The 24,405-nt window shown below is 36.2% G+C and overlaps 1 protein-coding gene across 15 annotated transcripts in view; it reads left to right on the forward strand.

The window, feature by feature from the left end:
- DLG2 (discs large MAGUK scaffold protein 2) overlaps positions 1-24,405 on the forward strand; it is a 2,190,999-nt gene that overhangs the window by 1,106,206 nt on the left and 1,060,388 nt on the right. For 12 of the 15 annotated variants that reach the window (XM_030828789.1, XM_030828794.1, XM_030828795.1 and 9 more), the window contains one exon: positions 3,554-3,715. In XM_030828789.1, the coding sequence (XP_030684649.1) occupies positions 3,554-3,715 (162 nt within the window). The remainder of the gene's footprint in view (positions 1-3,553; positions 3,716-24,405) is intronic. The other 3 variants (XM_030828791.1, XM_030828793.1, XM_030828798.1) reach the window with 1 other exon arrangement.

Below are 24,405 nucleotides of genomic sequence, written 5' to 3' on the forward strand. Positions count from 1 at the left end.
ATCATCCCCTCTTACCACATGTCTCTTCATATGTTGTGCCTTTGGCTGGAATATCTTTTACCTCTTTATGGTATTCCAGACCCTGTTTCAAACTGGGAAGCTGCAGCCAGCCAGCCACAAATGCTTACTCATTTCTGCTCCCACAGAAATAAGTTTATCACGAGGTATGGTAGCTTATCTGTGCACAAGGATAACTCAGTAATTTATGGTCTTCTTGAGGTCAAGAGTTGTTCTTTTCACTTCATATTCTTAGCATATACTGAAATGAATGATGAGGAGAAAGATATGTAGTACTTAATAGTCTGATGTCCTTTTAGATTGTGTCAAGCAAATGTTGTGATTGTCCTTTTGACTTGAACCTGAGTTCACAGCATTTTATAGTGAAAAAGTTTTCATCCAGTAGCCAAAATAGTATTGTGGCTTAGGCAACTGTTATCTATTTCATCCATTTGTGTAATGGTCGCTCATGGCTATATTCAACAAACACTTATTGATCATATGTGTTGTGCATTTGACTAAAGACTGGAGATGTGAGAATAAACAATACCAACGTGGTCCCAGTCCTTACAAGATTTTATAGTTCAGTGGAAAAACACAGAAACTACACCACCATATAGCATGATAAGAGTTATAATTGGAGACTATAGGGAGTTATGGGAACAAGCACACGAAGAAGAAGTTCTGGAGTTCTGTTGCACAACAAAGTGAATATAAGTAACACTACTGAACTGTATACTTAAAAATGGTTAAAATGGTCAAAATTTTTTGTGTATTTTACCACAAATTTTAAAAGAAGCTTAAAAATGAGAAGCAATGGTTTGTTCATATTTATTTTATAATTATTGGAGTGAGAATGTTGAGAACAAAAGTAATTCAGGGCTGGGTGCGGTGGCTCACGCCTGTAATCCTAGCACTTTGGGAGGCTGAGGTGGACGGTAGGAATTCGAGACCAGCCTGGCTAAGATGGTGAAACCCTGGCTCTACTAAAAATAAAAAAAATAGCCAGGCGTGGGGGTGCCTGCCTGTAGTCCCAGCTACTCAGTAGGCTGAGGCAGAAGAATTGCTCGAACTCAGGAAGCAGGGGTTGCAGTGAGCTGAGATCACACCATTGTACTACAGCCTGGGGTGACAACAGCTGGAGTCCGTCTCATAAAAAAAAAAAAAAAGTAATTCAGAAGTAATGCAGGTTCAGCATATATGGTAGGGTTATGGCAGTGTAAGAAAGCTTGTATTCTGTCCTGTGGGCAGTGTGAGCCATTGGAAGTTTTCAAGAAGGACTTTATCAGCATGTGATTCACAAAGTCCCCTGGATCAGTGTAGAGAATTTATGGGAAAGGGGCAACCTCACAGACAGGCTAGCCAGTTCAGAGGCTGTTTCTATAGCCCAGCTGAGAGCTTATGGGATCCTGAACATGGACAGTGTTGGTGGGGGTGTGGGAAGAATAAGGAGAGCGTGGACTCAAGTATTATTTAGGATATAAATCAGGCAGACTCATTAACTTATTAAATTGGCAGAAGGCAGCAGGCAAAAGACAGGATGGAGTCTGATTGACTCCTACTTTTCTGGCTTAGATGACAACATAGATGGTAGTGCCTTTATGAAAGAATCGAAAATATGGAGCAGACGTGGGAGTCAATGGGTTGAAAGCTAGAGAAACTAAAATGGGCACATGTGTGACATTATTCCACTCACAATGAGCATAACTGATCAAAAGCGAATGTTAAATTTGATCCATGTTTCTGAGGCAGATTACATTCCCAAATTATTCATAGGTTAGATAAACAAAAGCACGGTATTTGCAGTTCACAGAAATGTTCTAACCTCATTGTGTCGTGTATTCTCAGTGATTTTTTTTTTTCTATCAAGCAGCCAGTTCAGTTTTCAGACTTGGACTTCATCTCTTTATGGGGGTAGAGAAGAGGCTGATGATAATTGAAAGAGGATTCAGATTGTAATGATATGGATGGGGACTTGGCGCTGATGCCCGTCAGTTAAGGTGACTCTTGACAAGTACCTTAACTTCTTGGAGTGTTAGTTTTCTCATAGGTAAAATGGCCGAGAATGATTGCAATGGAACAAGTATATGAGAGTCCTTTGGCAACTGCAGTTATGACATTGTTATTTTTTTTGAGACAAATATTACTTGGGACATTGAAGAAAGCCCGCCCTGCCCCAGAAAGTATAAGTATTGATAATCTGCTTCTGAGGAAGAGTGAAAAACAGATTGAATTACCATCCCCAGAGTGGTTCTTGTTACTTTTCTACTATGAGTCAGTCTGAGAGCTGATGTCCAAGAAATTTGATATATATATATATGTAATATCATATATATGATAAAATTAACCATTGATGATAACAATAATGGGACACTGGGAAGAGGTTAGGCATCACAATTAAGCCTGTGATGGTGTTATGACAATGTTTAGATCCCTGCTCCCAGTATCCCTGTGTTATGCGCAAGGAACACAGGCAAAGTAAAGCAAACTAACCCTTTATTATCTGAATTAGGGGTCAGATGTAGAGGGTTCCCTTTCATCTTTCCCAAGTAGGACAACAGCCTTGGAACAATGGAACTTTAAAAGGACAGATCCAAGGGAAAAGGGGTACAAACTAGAAAGAGACAAAGAAATAGGATGGAGACCCAGGCTGAGGCTGAAAATGGAGATAGACCCCAAGAAGAGGGCTGAGCTCCCTCAGAGCATTCCTAACCCTGAACCTGTTTTTTTTTCTCTGCCAACTTCCTTATATCTGCTTGGAAGACTCAAACAGTGATCTTTACTGGTACAGTCATGTATAAGCAAGATGGTTAAGAAAAGAAGAAAAGGGAACAAGAGAGAAAGAAGTATTTACCTCTGTTCCCTCAGGGAGCCATCACAATATAGGCAGATACCTTGCCTTGATTTTTAAAATTTTTTAAAAGAGCTAGCTCTGCTTCTAAAAATTGTGATCTTTTGTCCTGGAATCTGACTAACCCAATCCATACTCCTTCCCCTAGGTGGTGAAGTAAAGAAAGATAAGATTGTCTTCTCTTTGAGTCTAATACAAATAATGTGGGTGAAAAATTTTTTCCTCATTTCAAAAGGAACTTAAATCACTCACAAATTCTGAAAGAAAATTAAGTTTTCTAAATGGGATATATTGGAATTCTATTTTCTTCTTGCTCAGTACTTTTTTTCTTCTCCATCCATAACCTAGAATTTTTAACACATACTTAGCTACTCTGGTCAGGAGGGTTACCTCCTCACTTACTTGAGTAAAGTAAATGTTCTGTCTCATTTGTTATTACCTTTCTGTAGCTCATAAACAAAGAGAGTATATTGTCAGGCAGAAACAAGTCTGGGTGTTGGTCAATATTCATGATTAACTCAGTTTTGCTTGCATTTGACCTGGTCTATGGTGACCACCAGAAGAGTCTACAGCAAAGTCCATTTGGTGAAGTCAACAGTAGGTGCACACTGTGTCCTATTGATGAAGTTAGAATATGAAGTTCAGTCTATATCCTTTACAAACACTGATGTATACATACTTCTCCTTTCTTTTCTTTTCTCCTAGAAGTATCGATATCAAGATGAGGACGCTCCACATGATCATTCCTTACCTCGACTGACCCATGAAGTAAGAGGCCCAGAACTCGTGCATGTATCAGAAAAGAACCTCTCTCAAATAGAAAATGTCCATGGATACGTCTTGCAGTCTCATATTTCTCCTCTGAAGGTCAGTTATATTGCTCTTCTGACTTTATAGTTGGTGACAGTGGTTGGTCTTAATTGCTAATGGAGATGTTTGCTGGCCGGATTAAATGAGGCTCTTTTAAAACATGATAGAGGACACGGGTTGCCAAAGGGTCTTTCTTGGGCATTGGAGGCTCACCTTGTATTTTTGGGACATATTTTTATTGCAATTGTTTGAATATCCGGAAAAATGATTTTAGTTGCTGAGAATGGACTAAAGAAAGCGCCAAGAGTGTAAAAGTGAAAGGGAAAATAAGCTAACCACATATTTTTAAACCCCAAATACATTAAGATTTTGCTCAAATCCTCTCTGTTTGTCAGTACTCGTGGTCCAACAAAGGGAGCAAATATAACATGATCACATCTAATGATTGCCTTACTGTCTAAACTATAAAGGAAAATGTGTGAGTTGTCTAATCAATGCCTCTATTTTATCCTAGAGAAAATTATTTACTAGATTTATTTCGGTTTGGTGTCATACTTTTCCCAACACTTTCTACTTTTTAAAATTTAATTTTAAACAATTGCTTGATAAATTATATTTCGACAAGAAGATATAATTAAATGAGAAAAATACTTTTCTATGCCCCTTGGCTGCAAATTACTCTGCTTTTTTTTTTTTTTTTTTTTTTTTGGCTGAACTGGCACTACTGGATTTTGTGTTTTGGATAAAAAGCTTATAAAGGTTGATTAAAGTTTAAAAAGAAAAAAATCAGAATATGGCTGAAATAACAGAATTGAAATGGAAAAAATAAAAACACCTACCAATTAACTCCTTAGTAATTATTGCTGAACAAAAATTTCTTTCATCACCTAGAACATTCATTTTGCCAGCACTTCTACATAGCTGTGCTACAATAAAAAATATAGACATAAAAGTATCTCCCGTGTTCTCTGGATCTTATTATACCCGCAAAAACATCTAAGAGAGGTTAACCTATGCTTAACCTTACGTTTCAAATTTTATTGGTATGCTGAAAATGTATTATCAAATAAATTAGCTACAGCTACTACCAATACATAAAAATATTAGACCAATTGTCAAATTCCAGTAAATATTATATAGTAAGTAAAAATATGTAAATATTAATATTATGCTCTGGGATTCATTGTTCAAATCTCCAGAATCTCTTTGCAAGTATTTGGATGACTGGTGAAAATGAGTATGTTTAATCTGGAGAAGAAAAGATTAAGAATTGGGGGACATGGGACTAAACCTTTTTTACCTCAAGAGATGTCATCTGAACAACACGACATCGATGTCATGCAGAAGGCAGAAGCAGATCCACTGTGCATAACTGACAGGAATGTATATTATATTTGGAATCATTTTAACACCACAGCTCCTGACATTTGTAGCTAATCAAAAAACTTATAGACTACTTCATGAGACAGAAGTTCCCTATCCCTAGAAATCTTTCAGCAATGGATAATGACTTGTCAGAGGTTTTGTAGAAAAGACTCCTTCTTCCACAGAAGGGTAAACAAAATTGTCTCTAAGGTCCTATTTAGGAATCAGAATTCTGTGTTCAGTATAGAATCTTGCTGATTCCTAGAGTTAGACAGTACTCTTTGATATTTTATAACAATTGCTGATCCTTACTCTGTGTACCAACCACTGTAAATTGAGAAAGGGCAGGGCTGAGAGACTGAACTGCATTGAGGGTACTTACATTTCAGTTTTATTCTTTCAAACTGGTTGAAAAACTCCCTATAAGAACCTCCATAGGTCAGGTGCAGTGGCCCGCGCCTGTAGTCTCAGCATTTTGGGAAGCTGAGGTGGGAGGACCGCTGATGCCAGGACTTCAAGACCAGCCTGGGTAACAAGGCAAGACCTTGTCTCTGCAAAACATTTAACAAATTAGCCAAGCGAGGTGGCATGCAAGTGCAGTTGCAGGTATGCAGGAGTCTGAGGTAAGAGGATCCTTTTAGCCCAGGAAGTTGAGGCTGGAGTAAGCCATGATCACACCACTGCACTATAGCCTGGGCAACAAAGTGAGACCCTGTCCATGCCGCAACCTCCAACACACACATACACAAAATTCGCCACCTTTCTCCCTTCCCAACCTTTCCTCCTTAATCAACTCTAGAGCATACCTCCCAAAGGACTTTAGGCTAAGTAAGTAGGGTAATCAAGGCTAGCATTTTGTATCCTTCTACTAGAATTGATAATATGGTGATTATTAGTATTATATTTAAGTCAACCAATAATGATAGATGAAATATTTTAAATAAGTGCATCTTTTGTCTTATGAGTAGGATTATGCCTGAAAGTAGTGAAATTCCTTGTGTTACTTCTGGGATTCAAAAATGGAATAGGGAGAGTCCAAATTTTATAATTAGTGCTATTATAATTATGAGGGATGCTAGCCTGGTTACAGTAAAAAAAAAAAAAAAAATGAACAGAACAATGAAAGTACCATGGGAGCTTTGTTTTGTATATTAAGTCTTCAGCATATACATGATAATATAATTATCTGAACATCTGCAGTTTTGGTGATTGCACCATCATTTATTATGCTACTCGCTGTCTCATTTGGAAAATGTGTATCAGAGTTGAGGGGAAAGTATGCTTTTCCTAAAGCTCAGATCTCATATAAACAAGGGAATTTTTCCTTTATCCTTTGCCTTCCAGGAATCTTAGAATTAACTGTATTCAACTTCAATGGGTTCCTCTTAGCCTAGATTTTCTGTTATATTTATGTCACTTCTAACTAATTTCCTAGCCTTTTATTGAGGGCACCTCATGTCAGTTTTAAGAACAGCCAACTATGAATAGCAAGCCCCTGGGATAAAACACCATGGTCCTAATAGATTTTTCTCCTTTTTGGAACCACCAGTTCTGTGGTATGGCCCCAAGGTATTGTGAAGAGGAGGGAAAGGGAAGCTCGTCAAGGATTTCTACACTCAGGCTGTGAGGTAGCTATTTTGGGACCAGGATTTTTTTCATCAATTACCTTCTCGAGGTGTTCATACTAAACAAGGTGTGTTTGAGTTTTTATTTATTTATTTATTTATTTATTTTAAACTTGTATTTTAGGTACAGTGATACATGTGCAGGTTTGTCACATAGGTAAACTGCATATCATGGAGGTTTGGTGTGAGGATTATTTCATCACTAGGTAATAAGCATAGTATCAAAGGTGGTTTTTCAATCCTCACCCTCCTTCCACCCACCATTTTCAAGTAGGTCTCAATGTCTATTGTTCCCTTATTTGTATCCATATGTACTCATTGTTTAGGTCCCACTTTTAAGTGAGAATATGCAGTATTTGGTTTTCTGTTCCTGTGTTAGTATGCTTAGGATAATGGCCTTCAGCTCCATCTATGTTGCTGCAAAGAAAATGATCTCATCCTTCTTCTTTTACTTTCTTTCTTTTTTTTCTTTTCTTTTTTGAAACGAAGTTTCCCTCTGTCACCCAGGCTGGAGTGCAGTGGCGCAATCTTGGCTCCCTGCAACCTCTACCTCCCGGGTTCAAGTGATTCTCCTGCCTCAGCCTCCTGAGTAGCTGGGACTACAGATCTCCTGACCTCATGATCTGCCCGCCTTGGCCTCCCGAAGTTTTTATGGCTGTGCAGTATTTTGTAGTGTATACATACCGCATTTTCCTTATCCCAGCTACTGTTGATAGTCATTTAGGTTGACTCCTTGCCTTTGCTATTGTGAATAGTGCTGCAAGGAACATACCTTTGCGTGTGTCTTAACGGCAGAACAATTTATATTCCTTTGAGTATATATCCAATAATGAGATTGTTTGGTCGAATGACAATTCTGTTTTAAGTTCTTTGAGAAATTGTCAAACTGCTTTCCACAATAGCTGAAATAATGACATTCCTACCAGCACTGTATAAGCATTCCCTTTTCTCTGCAACCTCACCAGCACCTATTATTTTTTGACTTTTTATAAAAGCCATTCTGACTGGTGTAAGATGGTGTCTCTTTGTGGTTTTGATTTGCGTTACTCAAATGATTAGTGATGTTGAACATTTTTTCATATGCTTGCTGGCCACATATATCCCTTCTTCTGAGAAGTGTCTGCTCATGTCCTTTTCCCACTTTTTTTTTATAGGATTGTTTTTTGGCTTGTTAATGGATTCTGAATATTAGACCCTTATTAGATGCATAGTTTGCAAAAATTTTCTCCCATCCTGTAGGTTGTCTATTTACTCTGTTGATAGTTTCTTTTGTTGTGCAGAAGCTCTTAAGTTTAATTAGGTCCCATTTGTCAAATTTTGTTTTTGTCAGAATTGTTTTTGACATCTTCATCATGAAATCTTCACCAGGTTCTTTCCAGAATAGTATTTCCTAAGTTATCTTCTCAGGTGTTTATAGTTTTAGGTTTTGTATTTCATTCTTTAATCCATCTTGAGTTGATTTTTTGTATGTGGTATAAGGAAGGGGTTCAGTTTCAATCTTCTGTATATGGCTAGCCGGTTGTCCCAGCACCTTTATTGACCAGGGAGTCCTTTCCCCATTGCCAGTTTTTGTCCGCTTTATTGAAGATCAGATAGTTGTCAGTGTGCAGCGTTATTGCTGGGCTCTCTGTTCTGTTCCATTGGTCTATGTGTCTGTTTTTCTACCAGTATTATGCTGTTTTGGTTACTGTAGCCTTATAGTATAGTTTGAAGTCCAATAATGTGATACTTACAGCTTTGATCATTTTGCTTAGGATTGCCTTGGCTCTTTGGGCTCTGTTTTGGTTCCATGTGAATTTTAATAGTTGCTTTCTAATTCTGTGAAGAATGTCATTGGCAGTTTGATACGAATAGCACTGACTGTGTAAATTGCTTTAGGGAATATGGCCATTTTAACAATGTTTATTCTTCCTATCCATGAGCACAGAATGTTTTCAATTTGTTTGAATCATCTCGGATTTCCTTGAGCAATTTTTTTGTCATCCTCTTTGTAGAGATCTTTTACCTCCATGGTTAGCTGTATTCATAGGTATTTTATTCTTTTTGTGGCTATTGTAAATGAGATTGAGTTCTTGATTTCACTCTTAGCTTGAATGTTGTTGGTACATAGGAATGCTACTGATTTTTGTACACTGGTTTTGCATCCTGAAATTTTGCCGAAGTTATTTATCAGATCATGGAGCTGTTGGGTAGAGACTAAGAGATTTTCTAGGTATAGCATCATATCATCTGCAAACAGGAATAGTTTGATCTCTTCTCTTCCTATTTGAATGCCTTCTACCTCTTTCTCTTGCCTGATTGCTTTGTCTAGGATTTCCAGGACTCTGTTGAAAAGGAATGGTGATAGAGGGCATCCTTGTCTTGTTCTGGTTTTCAAGGGGAATGCTTCCAACTTTTGTCCATTCAGTATGATCTGGGATTTTATGAAGATATGCTTTTAGATTGTCTTACTAAAGACACTCTGTGTATCTCTCCTTCATCACCAATAGTAATAGGAATAAATGTGTACCATTTTTCCAGGGGGAAAAAAAGTCCGTTTTAAGGTTGGCCAATTTTGTGATGTAAATATTCCCAGCATGGCTGATTTCAGGCTACCAACCTAAAGCTACTTTTTAAATATTTGGAAATGGAGGCACATGAGGCTCTCATGAGCTAGTATGAGTGAGCTCCAACACAGCACCGTGATATCAGATTCAAGCACTTGTATTTTTATAGCAACAGGATACATTTCCTAATCAAGTTGTTATTATCACAGTTCAACTGTTGAAAAACTTACAATGATTAAAATCTAATGGGTCATTTTCTCATAAAGGAAGCCTGTTAGAGTCAGAGAACTGCTAAAAAGGTACAAGGTCTCCATTAGAGCTGTCATATTTTCAACTTATTTGCCTTCTTTTATCTGTCTAGTATTCTTGGGTCAGGCGCTAAAAGGAAGAAAAGGAGGCAAAACACATAATCCAATCCTTCCCCAAGAATCCTACTGAGAAAACAATGTGACTCTCTAGTATTAATGGAGAATTTACATATGGCATGCCTAAACAGAGTGTGAGATTGCTGGATAATAGTTTAGATGTCACATTGAGTGGGCTCTGAATCAGTAGCTGAATAATCTCACTGTCACAGGTTTGAGTATCATTTTCTCCATTGTGGTGTATCACTTGAAGCCTTGGTTCTAAGATTCATCTGTCTTTGGTGCACACCAGCTGCCTAAGTGATAGATGGGCTTTCTTAGCCTGTTTTCATTAGAGTGCCTTGGCCAGTGTGAAGTATGGGGTTGGAAAGAGAAATGCAATTTAGTGGTGAATTCAAGGGAATTTGTTTTCCTTTCCTCAAGGTGGGGATGCATTCTCTTCAGATGCTACCTAGAATCTTTCATAAAAGAAATTGGCCTGTATAAACCACAAGAATTTTCTTTTCAGTTTAGGTCTTTTCACTTTAGGTCAGTTCAATAAATATTCATTGAGTGCCTACAATAGCACTAAGTAATGGGAAAACAAAGAGCAGTGAAACATGATTTTCAGTATCTAGATTATTCTCTTGGGGGACTTGATTCATAATTATTTGTTACTTTTTATTATTCTGAAACTGAAATTTGAACTCCTCAAACTTAAAACCGTGGGGCCCAAGCACCTACCAGAGTATTTATTAGCGAGAGAGAGAGAGAGAGAGAAAGGGAGGGAGTTAACTGCTGTCCTCTTCTTCCTTACCTAATCATCACTTATACAAAATTTCATAAATTCTAAGCTTCATATTTTATCACATATTAACATATCTGAAATCTGGATGTGTCTTAAATGGCATCTTGCAATTAAAATTGGCAGTATTTCCTAGGGTGTATTAAAAAAGAAATGTGTCTTGCAGTCAAAACCAGCTTAGATTCTTAGGTTCAATGACTAATTACAAGAAAGATTAAAGCCTCCTTTTATAAATTGGTGTGAATTACTTTAATCAGATAAATATTATTGTGTGTCTTCGAATTTTCACAGGGACTAGAATAAACAGTTCTGAGAAGCTTTGCTGGAAATTAGGAGTATGTGAGGTTTGGGTAAACTTCAATACCCTGAGACAGCTGGGCACTTGTTGAGTATATGTAAGAAGATATTTGAGAATCTGTAGGCAATGCACATTTGAGAAATTATAGGAGGAGAGCCAAAGCATGAAGAAGCCAATAAAAAAACTATAGACAAATGATAACAATGTGTATTTTTTATACTATTTTCTTACTAGAGTTACCAGAGCACAATCATAGGAAAGCATGTTTCAGCCAAAAGTACAATAAAAACCCTCTTCCTACATAAAGCCTTTTCTGTTAACTCTTGGCCAACCCCAACTGGTCATAAGATCCTATGGTACAAGGAGTTAGTGCATCCCACATAGTCATCATTTTAAAATATGCCTTATTCTATTGTTCTAAAAATTATTTGTTGAACTATGCAGTAGTCCCTGCTTATCTGTGGGGGATATATTTTAAGACCCCCAGTGGATGCATGAAACTGCAGATAGTACCAAATCCTATTTATACTATGTTTTTTCCTATGTTTTCATATGTATATTATCACATAATTAAATTTATAAATTAGGTTCACTAAGAGATTAACAACAATAACTAAGAAAATATAATTATAACAATATACTTTAATGAAAGTTACGCGAATGTGCTCTCTCTCTCCCTCTGAAAATATCTTGTGTGTACTCACCTGTTTTCAGGCCATAGTTGACCTCTGGTAGCTGAAACTGCATGAAAAGTGCAACCTAAGATTAGGGAGGACCACTATATAATGTTCTTTCCTCTAGGTTTGCCATTTTTCTGGCTCTTAGAAAATATGTAAGCTACCATGACCTGGACTGCATCTTATTTTTGTTTTGTTTTGTTTTTCATTTTACTCCCTTGTCGGAATCTAAAATGAAATTAGACTACATCTCCCAAAGTATGTTTGGTGGAATTTTGTCAGCATTATTAAAATAAAGGTATGAATGAGTGTTTTAACACATTTGAGGAGTTAAATCCATTAACTTATTGAAGGATTTCTCAGAGCCTTTACTATAATAATATGAAATTTAAACATCTAAGATGGAAATATGATTAGTACAAAGTATTTCCCAAACGTATTTTGTCATAGAATTATTTCTTTAGTATAAAATTATATTTTGTTTGGGCACATATACTTTTGGAGTGTACAATAAAGAAAGTAGCAAAGAAGAGGTCTCTCAAGCCCTAGAAGAACTGTTTAATTTTTTGGAGCTGGAGAGGTTAGGTTGGGTGTTGTCAGAGAAAAAAAAAAATATACACGAAATCATTTTTTACTTGAAGGAAGTATGAAATAAGGGAGAAAAGTCAAGGTTGCCCTATACTCTAGCAGTTGTGTAAGAGTATGGAAAAGTTCTGAGAATTGCCAAGTAGTTGACTAGGATACTGACGCATGATGTAAGAATTAAGGAAAGGGGCATAGAGTGGGCCCAAACATACCATAAAGCAAGAGAGATGGGCATGAACAGGTAATGAAGGACCTTATGTAGAGACTGGACTTCACCTTGTAGGTAATGAGGGGTGACTACAGAATTTTTAAAAAGGAGAGTGACATGACCTGATTTGCAAATTAGACCATTATTCATGTCATGTGGTACAGCGGAAGGAATAATTGGAAAGGTATGACATCAGATTCAAGGGCATCAGGTGAAATGTAAAAGATAGATAAGCTTTGATGTAAAGCAGAGGTATTGGGGTTGAAGGGAAGGATAGATTAGAAGGCTTATTTAGAAAGAGATATCATCAGGACATTGAGACCTATTACACATAGAAGGTAGAAGAGAGAGAGAAATAGAAGATAATTTACAATTTTTAAAATTTGACCCCTGAGTAGAGGATGTATCATGAAATGAAACCAAGAATGCCAGAGGAAGAGCAGATTTTACAGTGGCAGGGGAGGGAATGCGATAATTTCTGAGTTTATGTTGGAATAACTGATTTTGAAGTATTTATGTTATACCCAGGTAGAAGTGTTCAACAGTCAGTTTGAAATAAAGGTCTGGTCTAGAAAATGGAAACTTTGACGTTTTCAGTGTAGTTGGAGTTATGAAAATGGATGGGATTGCTCAGGAGAGGGGAGGAGAACACAGAGAATTGAAACACAGGTGCCACCACCACCACCATATATGGGCTTCGGGGAGAAAGAGGTACCTACCGAGGATAACATGAAGCAGTGAGAAATTTACCACAACATTTAGCCCTTAGTAGCTTGGAGCTTCTATTTTCATAACTAAGTTATGAACTTCTACTAAAAGGGAGTCATATCTTTTAAATACAGAAATCTGTAGCTCCTCTACAATGCCTAAGATTGTGTCGACCAAACAGCAGATGTTTTAAAATACTTATTTGATTAATTTAAAAAAAAGAAAAAAAAATACCTTATGAATTACATTTGACCCCAACAGTCATGAGGTCCTGACCACCAACTGAAAATAATGTGTTTATTTTTCCTTTCTAGACATAATGTTTTTAGTAATACCACTGATTAGAAAACTGTTCTGATTCTTGATATTTTAGGCAATAATCTTTAAAAATGTAAAATCCTTTCATTTCTGTCTCTTGCCACTAGATGGTGGAAGTAGCTGAGATGATCATCCTGGAAGCATCTAGTCTTGAGGAAGAAACAGATTTGTGAATCTAAATTGAGAAACTCTTAGTTAATAAAAACGTAAGGGTTTGGCAGAGATTTGTGACTTGTGCACAGCGCATTGTGTTCCAGGACTAGTCCGTGGTGAGAGGAAATGGTTGAAATATGGCCTTGACAGACGCATTCTGAACGTAGGCACAAAATCTCCTGATCAAAATTCTATGCAAATAAAGCATTTCTTTCCTCAATTATCTTTAACTGGAAAGGGTACAAACAGCATACCCCCAATAATTCTGGCTATTTAGGCCAGATGTTGAAAAGCGGGAAGAAAGGAATGTTAGGCATAGGACTGAATCAGCATCTCAAAATATAAGAATTCTTTCTAGAACCAAAGTCATCAAGGGTTAAGGCAAGCTTGTCCAACCTGCGGTGATGGGCCACCTGTGACTCAGGACAGCTTTGAATGCACCCAACACAGATTTGTAAACTTTCTTAAAACATTATGAGATATTTTTTGCAGTTTTTTTTTTTAAGCTCCTCAGCTATCATTAGAGTTAGTGTATTTTATGTGCGGCCCAAGACAATTCTTCTTCTTCCAATGTGGCCCAAGGAAGCCAAAAGACTGGACACCCATGGAAGGGGTTCTCTCTATGGGTTTTGAAGGATGAGTTTGTGCAATGAAATTCAAATTTTCTACTTCTTTTATCTACGTAGTATTAATAACAATAATGATAATAATGAATTTTTTTCTAAGAAATATTAGGTTATTAAAATCATAAGTTATAAAAATAAGTGTTTATAGAAAATTCTAGATAAGTGTTAATAGTGATTATTTGTAGCTGCAGATATTTCTAGAGTTAACTCAGTTACACAGAAATTTTTCTCAAAACTAAGATTTCACTATTGCCAAAACTTTCTGTAATAATTAGAAATAATGTACTAACCCTCACAGAGGCTGCTCATCAATATAAGGCACTTATTGTTACTGTGGTTAAAGATGATATTGTTAGTGGTACCCTAAAATGATACATAACTTCTACATCCCTCCCATATTTCTAAACAGTCTGGAATTGTAACCTTTTGGTGAGCATGTTTTCAATTCTTTTTTCTTAGCAAAGATAATCGGAAATTTTTCCAAGCCCTGCAAAAATTAATTCTGACACTGATAGTGCTGTTGAATTTTTAACTCTTTCCCAGCTAATCCAGAAAAGTAATAGCATATAATGGAAAGCAGATGGGCTTTAGAATCAGACTTACTTGTGTTTACATTGTGGCTTAGTTGCTTTCTAGCTGTGTCTATTAGTCAATCTATTAACTTCTAACCTCTTGGAAATAATAGTATGGAATTCACATTCCATGCTGTAAAGATTACTTGAGATAATACATGGAAAATCTGTAGCACTTGGCACCTAGTAGTTGCTCAGTAAATGGTAATTATTTCACATTAAAAAAATAGAAAGTGCATACGTATTTAAGAACAAGTCTAAATTTAAGATTAGTTGACTCTGTGAGCTCTCAGTAATGATTAGAAATTGTTATATCCTCATCCTTGATGTCCTTCAGAGAATGGTTTTACACTGTAGAACATTCCCATCTCAGCTAAGTAAAGGTGCGTTATTCAAATTATTATCTCTTCTGCAAAAGTGAATGTCATGTTGGTTGGCTCAAATTGTAGCAAAGAGTTGGGGACATTTTGAGTGGTCCAAGCAAGAATTTACTAAAGCATAAAGAAATGGCTTTCTTTTGAGGCTAGTTATGGAAGCTATTGGAGCATATGCATAATCTTTAAAGATAATCAGGATGTGCAAGGATCATTTAGTGGACGGAAGCTATACAGCAAAGCACTTATTTCATCTTATTTAATAAGTATAAAAATAGTCCAGAAGGCAATTTTTAAATGCCTCTATTGGTATATACAAAGGAAACTTATATAATCTTATATAAGACAGAATGTTGTATAAGAAAACATGGTAGAGAAGGTTGAATTGATTTTCTCCAACTCAGAGAGGAAATGCCAATGTCTAGCAATCAGATTTAATCCTAATGCAGCTCCCAGGATATATTCTTCCAGTCCAGCTGACTCACCAAAGTCACTGTGAAGGCAGATGATTTGTTCCTTCTGAATTGGCAGAACATTGAGTATGTTAGAGTTTGTGGCCAATTTTGGGTCACAGGTAAGTTCATTTAAAATGCATTCAAGAGACACTTACTGAAGTTCCTTTATGTAGAACAAAACAACTCCTCACCTCCCACCTTGACCTTAAGGCCCATTAAGCAATAGGGCACATACAGAAGTAACGAGACACTTACAAAAGTTAGCTTGAGATTATAGTGATCGAAGGTACTCTAGACTGGTGTTCCAGAGATTTTCTGGTTTCAGGACTGGTGCTCTAGAGATTTTCTAGTTTCACTGCTTCTTATTACATGTGAAGACATTTTTTCTTTTCTTTCTTCTTTTTTTTTTTTTGTTTGTTTGTTTGTTTTTGAGACAGAGTCTTGCTCTGTTGCTCAGGCTGGAGTGCAGTGGCATGATCTCTGTTCCCTGCAGTCTCAGCCTCCTGGATTCAAGTGATTCGCCTGCTTCAGCTTCCCAAGTAGCTGGGACTACAGGCATGTGCCACCACGCCCAACTCATTTTTGTGTTTTTAGTAGAGACTAGAGACGGGGTTTCACCGTGTTGGCCAGACTGGTCTTGAACTCCTGACTTCAGGTGATCTGCCCACCTTGGCCTCCCAAAGTGCTGGGATTGCAGGCTTGAGCCACCACGCCTGGCCCAAAGAAATTTAATTTAAAAAGTTGTTTCTGATGGTAGTTTATTTTCTCAGTGGACTTTAAGAGATATTACCTGCTTTTAATTATAAACAAGCAATATAAAACTATTTGAAATATCATTTCCAAAAGTGGGTTTTATTTCTCTTACGAACAATTAAAGCAGAGCTGCCACTACTCATTCAACATATTTATATGAATTAGAAAATGGAGCCCCTTCTCAAACAAGATGATACCTTGTTTTAGTTTAGATAATGTGCTGCACAGACCCAGGCAAGAGGCTTTTAAGTTCAGCAATAAATTCCTTAAATAATCAGATAACCCGATATCCAATAGCAAGCCTCATAGAATCACTGGACTTACATCTCAGCAGAGGCATTAGGAGTAACATATTGTAACTACTTAATTTTACAAATAAAGAAACTAAGAATCACAGCTGTGTTATGAGACTTTCCCAAGGCAGCCACCTAGCTAACACTACAGCTGAGACTGGAATCCATGTCTTGGATTCCTAGACCTGAGTTTATGTCTCTGTTTCCCAAGAAAAGTAAACAACAGGTGTTCTCAACTCAGCAGGCCACAGAGGTTCACTTATTTCAATTTCTAAGGGTTGTTACTGAAAATTGTTATCACTGAGTTATTATTTGTTTATGTCAATTTTCAGCTTTAGTAAAGGGCCAAATCTAGGTTGTTGATGCTAGACCAACCTCTCTCTTCATCCCAAATCTCTCCAACTAAACTGTGTGCATCAGATTGATTCAGTAAAAATAAGTCTCATCATTATTTAACTCTTCTGTCCATTTGTGTACTTGTGCAAATTCTGATGAGATAGTTTTGTAAAAACAAAACGTAAATGATTCACATCTCAGAGACTAATGTACATTGTAGCAATGTTATTATTTCTCTTTGGGATGCTTTCCCAGAGCTGCAGGGCAGTGTGTGGGATAAGAGCTACGCATGGCATCAGAAATGTGCCATTTGAGAATTCACTGAATGCTCCTAAACCTAATTTCCACATTTATATACTGATGATAATAGAAGCACATTGCAGGTAGTAATTAAGATTAAGGAGGTTATCATTTGTTGGCTTGAATTTTACTATCTACGCTTAAAGGACCCCTTCCTCCACACTCAAATTCCTGTGTGGCTACCTCCACCTCAGCTTCTATTTCTCTAGTCCCCATTTTCCATTCCACCCTCTTTTTCTCATTCCCACTTTCTAGAATGGTCAATGGAAAAGTAAGAGAAACACATGATAAAGAAAAATGAGCTGGGCGGTGAGGGTTGGGTGGTGGGTGGGGGCACAGTGGGGAATGTCAGCATACAGTCAGTTCAAGGAGTTGCCAGTGTGTGGGACTTCCAAAAAACCAATGTAATTTTAGGCTACGTTAATGGAGCTGCATGCCAAGAACAAAGAGATGACAATTCTACACTATGCTAGAATGTATTGTTAGGATCTGAGGACCATATTTCAGAGAGAATGGCAGCAGATTGGGGTGCTTCCAGAAAGAGGTAAATAGGCTGGCAAGGCTATTAAAACCATGTCAAATGGGAACATCAAAGGCTATGAGTGATGTGGTCCTTGGAGAATAGACTCAGCTCACAATGACATGGTAGTTCATGTTTCAATTGTTTAAAACAAAGAACTTGTCCATGCAATTTTTGTAGACATCAAGACCTTTAGAGTAAACAATGAAAGAAAAACAGAGTTTATGTAAGTTAAAAAATTTTTGTTTTAAATAACTTGGTCCAAAGAAAGAATGACATGCCTCACAAGGTAGTGAGCTTTCTGTCATTGGAGGTATTCAAGCAAAAGGTAGAAAATCTTCAATGAGATATTGCAGAGATGATTCAGGAAAGAGAATGTTGAATAGTATTTTCAACCTTTTTCCACACATAAATTGCTTTGAGAAATTGATTTGAAAAACTATGACCCCTTTCCCTAGATAAAAACTATACCCACAAAACTATACCCACAAAAATATTGCATAAAACTTCAGAAATGATATGAATTACTTGAAGGGCATCTATGGACTTCCTATGGAACATAGACTTAAGGTTAGGAATTTCTGGATGGAATGAATTTCAAATTTTCTTTGATTTCTGAGAAACTGTGATTCCTATTTTTCTGTCTCACAGTTACTCCCAGGTTAAGGAATGCTTGACCTTGAGAATAAATCTTTGGTAAATTGCAGAAAAAATAGGAGGAGGCCTCCCAATCTATTGTGTCTGCGAGGCCTGCCCAATTCCACAGCAGCCCTCAGCAGCAAAGATCAACTTGTTCCCCTAGATGAGAAGGATTTTAGGGTACATTTGCTTCAGGAGGGTTCTCTAAATGCAGAACTGCTTCTGATTCCATTCTCCTCAGTATTTTTGATATATTCTTATAAGGCAGTTTTCTGTTTATTAGTTAGTGCCATAAGCTTTTACCATCTATTCAAGCCAAGAGCAATAATATCTCGTCTCTTTGAATTTGGGTTTTAACTGTCATAAGGCTGTTTTCTTTATGCTTGATGGAAGTTGCATTCTAGCAAAGAACTGATTTCAAATTGCCCCATCAACTTGCTAAAATGATGATACACTTTCCACAGAATTCTAGCACAGGGAGTTTCCAATATGTGGCTAGACTCTTCACAGAAATATCAGTCATAAAATGTGCACTGGGTATTTACTTTTTCATCAGGGTCACAGAAATGCACATGAACTGAATTCTTCTTTTCTCTGTACCATTAAGATATTGACAGGTTCAGAATTGCTGGGTTTGAAATTTTAAGAATAGCTAATTCATAACATTTCACTTTCTGCTCCAGGGCAGGGTGAGTTGCTTATAAATCAGCCTGCAAATATGATGAATTGGATGTCTCCAACTCAATTAGCTTAATGTGGGTAGGAGGATTTCCAGGCTTTACGGCCTCTGTTTTACTAATCTACTGAGCAGACTGTTATATAAAATGTGTCTGAGTATTAATGTCTGAACCTCAGAGAAATGTAGTTGGTATTTTTCACTTCAGCATCCAATGTCATTCTGTATTTCATAGCTTTGATTTGGATCTAGAGCTACTGAGTGATGGTTCTTAACATGATTTATATTGTTGCACGCCTTACCTTGTTATCTTTCTGCTTTCTGACCAAGTTTAAAAAGTAGCCTAATAAGATTGCTGCTGTCACTGGGTGATTTAATTGGGGGGAAAAATCTCAGCAATTTAAGGAAAACTGCAAAACTGGAGCTATTCCTCTGTCAAATACACGATCAAATGAAATGGGCCTCAGCAAAGCAGATGCTGACAGTTCTGAGAGCTTCCGAGGCACTCATCATACTTCAGTTGTGAGATCTGTTGGAGGAATTGATGAGGAAGTTTGTTTGCTTTTTGTTTTCTTAAGGTGAATATATTGGGGCCCTGGGAAATGTTTATATTGAAGAGAACATTTTGGATGTAAATATATTTTGTGCCTAGGTATATCATTTGACATTTTCTTTATATTAACTGTCTATGAACACTCATTAGCTAAATTATTTTCTATGTATTTTCTTCTTCCCTCTTCTCTCTTTTAGTTTCTCTGTCAATCCCAGCTCTGTCTTGCACATTATTTTTCTCTCTTTTTTGACAGATAAAATTTTATGTATTTACCATGTACAACATATTGAAGTATATAAAAATTATGGACTATTTAGAAAACAAATTCGTTTTCTAGCTAATTAATGTATGCCTTACTTCGTGTAGTTATTTTTGTGGTGATAATATTCATCCACTCTCTTAGCATTTTTCAAGAATAAACATATTGTTAATATGCTGTACAATAGATCTCTTGAAATTATTTATTCTGAGTAAAACTTTGTATCCTTTGACAACATCTCCACAACTCCTCCTCCCACCAACCACCCCAACCCCTGGTAAACACCTTTCTACTCTCTACTTCTATGAGATCAAATTTTTAGATTTCACATAGGAGTAAGATCATGATATGTTTGTCTTTCTGTGCCTGGCTTATTTCACTTAACCAAATGTCTTTCAGGTTCATCCATATTGTGGCAAATGACAGTATTTCCTTTTTCGTTGTGGCTAAATACCATTTCATTATGTACATATACAACATTTTCTTTATCCATTCATCCATTGATGAACATTTAGGTTGATTCCATATTTTGGCTATTTCTAATAAGGCTGCAATATACATGGGACTGCAGATATATCTTCAACATACTGACTTTATTTACTCTGGCTATATACCCAATAGTTGAATTACTGAATTATATGATATAGTTTTCTATTTTCAATTTTTTGAAGAAGCTCTATACTCTTTTTCATAATGGTTGCATTAATTTATATTCACATCAACAGTGTGTAAGTGCTCCCTTTTTTCCACATCCTCGCCAGCATTTATTATCTTTGTCTTGTTGATAATAGTCATTCTAATAAGTGTGAGATGATATCTCATTGTTTTTGACTTGCATTTCCCTGATGATTAGTGATGTTGAAAGTATTTTCATATTATTCTTGGCCATTTGTATGTCTTCTCTTCAGAAATGTCTATTCAGATCCTCTGCCCATTTTTTAATTTGGTTGTTTTCTTTCCGTTGAGTTCTTTGAGTTTCTTAAATATTTTGAATATTAATTCCTTAACAGATATATAGTTTGAAAATATTTTCTCTCATTCATGTAGGTTGCCTCTTCCTTGATTATTTCCTTTGCTGTGCTGAAGCTTTTTAGTTTGATGCAGTCCCATTTTTCTATTTTTGCTTTTTTTTTTCCTGTGCTTTTAGGGCCATATCCCCAAATTATTGCTCAAACCAATGTTGTGAATCTTTTCCCCTAGGTTTTCTTCTAGTAGTTTCATAGTTTTAAGTCATGATCACAGTGATAAGTACATGATCAAGACCAGCTGATCACGGCAAATAAACTTTTTAATGTACTGCTGAATTTACATTGCTAATATTATGTTGAGGATTATTGCATCTACGTTCATCAGGAATATTGTTCTGTAGTTTCTTTTTTTCTTTTTTTATATAGCGTGTTCTTGTTTGGCTTTGGTATCAGGGTGATGCTGTCCTCATGAAATGAATTTGGAAGTATTATCTCCTCTTCAATTTTTTGGAAGTGTTTGAGAAGAATTGGTATTAATTCTTCAATAAATATGTAATAGAATTCAACAGTAAAGCCATCAGATTCTGGGCTTTCTTTAATGGAAGACTTTATACTGATTCAATCTCCTTGTTTTTGATCTATTCAGGTTTTCTCTTTCTTCATGGTTTAGTCTTGGTAGGTTGTATGTGGGTAAGAATTTATCCATTCCTTCTAGGTTATCCAATTTGTCCATATATAATAGTTCATAATAGTCTCCTATGATCCTTTGTATTTATATTGTATCAGTTATAATATCTTCGTTTTCATGTTTGACTTTATCTGAGTCTTCTGTGTTTTTATTATACTTAATCTAGCTAAAAGTTTGTCAATTTTATATATTTTTTTCAAAAAACAACTCAAAGTTTTACTGCTCATTTCCAGTGTTTCTCTAGATTCTATTTTATTTATTTCTACTCTAATCTTTCTATTTCCATCCTTCTATTAACTTTGGACTTAGTTTTTTCTTGTTTTCTTGTTCATTGAGGTGTATTAAGTTATTTATTTGAGATCTTTTTTCTTTTTGATGTAGACATTTATTACTATAAACTTGCCTCTTAAAACCAATTTTGCAGTATTCTCTCGGTTTTTGTATATTGTGCTCTCATTTTTATTTGTCTCAACAGATATTTTAATTTTTATTTTAATTTTTTAATTCATTGTCTGTTCAAGAACACGTTTGTTTAATTTTCATGTTTATTTGTGAATTTTCCAAAGTTTCTCCCATTATTGATTTCTAGTTTCATTCCATTGTTGTTGGAAAAGACACTTGATACGATTTTAGTCTTTTAAAATCTTTTATGATTTGTTCTGTACCCTCACACATGATCTATTTTGGAAAATGCTCTATGTGCACTTAAAAAAGATGTATATCCTGCAGCTGTTAGAGAAAATATTCTGTATATGTCTGCTAGGTCCATTTGATCTAGAGTATAGTTTAAGTTAAATGTTCCTGTGCTGATTTTCTGTCTGAATAATCTCTCCATTGTTAAAAGTGGGGTGGTACAATGAACTCAAACAAATTTACAAGAAAGAAACAACCCCATCAAAAAGTGGGCAAAGGACATGAACAGACACTTCTCAAAAGAAGACATTTATGCAGCCAAAAAACACATGAAAAAATGCTCATCATCACTGGCCATCAGAGAAATGCAAATCAAAACCGCAATGAGATACCATCTCACACCAGTTAGAATGGTGATCATTAAAAAAGTCAGGAAACAACAGGTGCTGGAGAGGATGTGGAGAAATAGGAACACTTTTACACTGTTGGTGGGACTGTAAACTAGTTCAACCATTGTGGAAGTCAGTGTGGCGATTCCTCAAGGATCTAGAACTAGAAATACCATTTGACCCAGCCATCCCATTACTGGGAATATACCCAAGGATTACAAATCATGCTGCTATAAAGACACATGCACACGTATGTTTATTGCGGCACTATTCACAATAGCAAAGACTTGGAACCAACCCAAATGTCCAGCAACGATAGACTGGATTAAGAAAATGTGGCACATATACACCATGGAATACTATCCAGCCATAAAAAATGATGAGTTCGTGTCCTTTGTAGGGACATGGATGAAACTGGAAATCATCATTCTCAGCAAACTATCGCAAGGACAAAAAACCAAACACCGCATGTTCTTACTCATAGGTGGGAGTTGAACAATGAGAACACATGGACACGGGGAGGGGAACATCACACTGCGGGGACTGTTGTGGGGTAGAGGGAAGGGGGAGGGACAGCATTAGGAGATATACCTAATGCTAAATGACGAGTTAATGCGTGTAGCACACCAACATGACACATGTATACATATATAACAAACCTGCACATTGTGCACATGTACCCTAAAACTTAAAGTATAATAATAAAAAAAAGTGGGCTGGTAAAGTCTTCTACTATTACTAATTTTAGTCTGGCTCTCCATTCAGATCTATCCGTATTTATGTTGTATGTTTAGGTGCTTGGACGTCAGATGAATATGTATTTATAATTGTCGTATGTTCTTGCTGTATTGAACCCCTTTTCATTATATAATAACCTTCATCTCTTTTTAAGATTTTTTTACTTAAAGTCTATTTTATCTGATATATGTGTAATTCTTCCTTTATTTTGATTTTCATATGCATAAAATATCTTTTTCCATTCCTTCACTTTTAGTGTATGTGTGTTCTTACAATTACTTAAAGTGGGGTTTTGTAGGCTGCATATAGTTGCTGTGTGTGTGTATGTGTGCGTATTTAAGTTCATTCAGGCCAATCTATGTAATTTGGTTGGATAATTTAATGCGTTTATATTTAAGTAATAACTGGTAGATAAGGACTCCTCACTGCCATTGTATGAATTATTTTCTTGTTGTTTTGTAGGTATTTGGTTCCTTTCTTCCTCTCTCGTTGTCTTGCTTTGTGGCTAAGTGATTTCTGCTAGTGGTATGTTTTGATTCCTTATTTTTTAATTTTTTTGTGTGTCTATCATGTTTTTACTTTCTAATTACCATGAGGCTTATTTTAAAATGTTGCAGTTATAACAGATCTTTAAATAATTTTTTTATTTTTATTTTTTCTGGGTACATAGTAGGTGTATGTATTTATAAGGTACATGAGATATTTTGGTACAGGCATGCAATGTGTAATAATCACATCATGGAAAATTCAGTATTCATTCCTTCAAGGATTTATCCTTTGTGTTACCAACAGTTAAGCTCTTTTTGTTATTTTAAAATGTGCAATTAAATGATCGTTAATTCTACTACCTCTGATGTGCTATCAAACAGTATTCTTATTCACTCTTTCTAACTATACTATTTTGGTATACCTTAAACATCCCCACCTCTCCTCCTCACCCCCACCCCTGCCCCAACTACCTTTTTCAGGCTCTGGTAATCATTCTTCTACTCCCTAAATCCATGAGTTCAATTGTTTTGATTTTTAGATCCCAAAATAAGTGAGAACATGTGATGTTTATCTTTCTGTGCCTGGCTTGAGATTTCAGTTAACATAATGACCTCCAGTTCCATCCATGTTGTTGCAAATGACAGAATCACATTTTTAAATGACTCCATTGTATATAAGTACTACATTTTCTTTATCCATCCATGTGTTGATGGACACTTCAGTTGCTTCCAAATCTTAGCTATTGTAAACAGTGCTGCAACAACATGGGAGTGCAGATATTTCTTTGATACACTGATTTCCTTTCTTTTAGGTATATACCCAGGAGTGAGATTGCTAGATCGTATGGTAGCTCT

The sequence above is a fragment of the Nomascus leucogenys genome, chromosome 15, assembly GCF_006542625.1.
Source record: "Nomascus leucogenys isolate Asia chromosome 15, Asia_NLE_v1, whole genome shotgun sequence".
NCBI lineage: Eukaryota > Metazoa > Chordata > Mammalia > Primates > Hylobatidae > Nomascus > Nomascus leucogenys.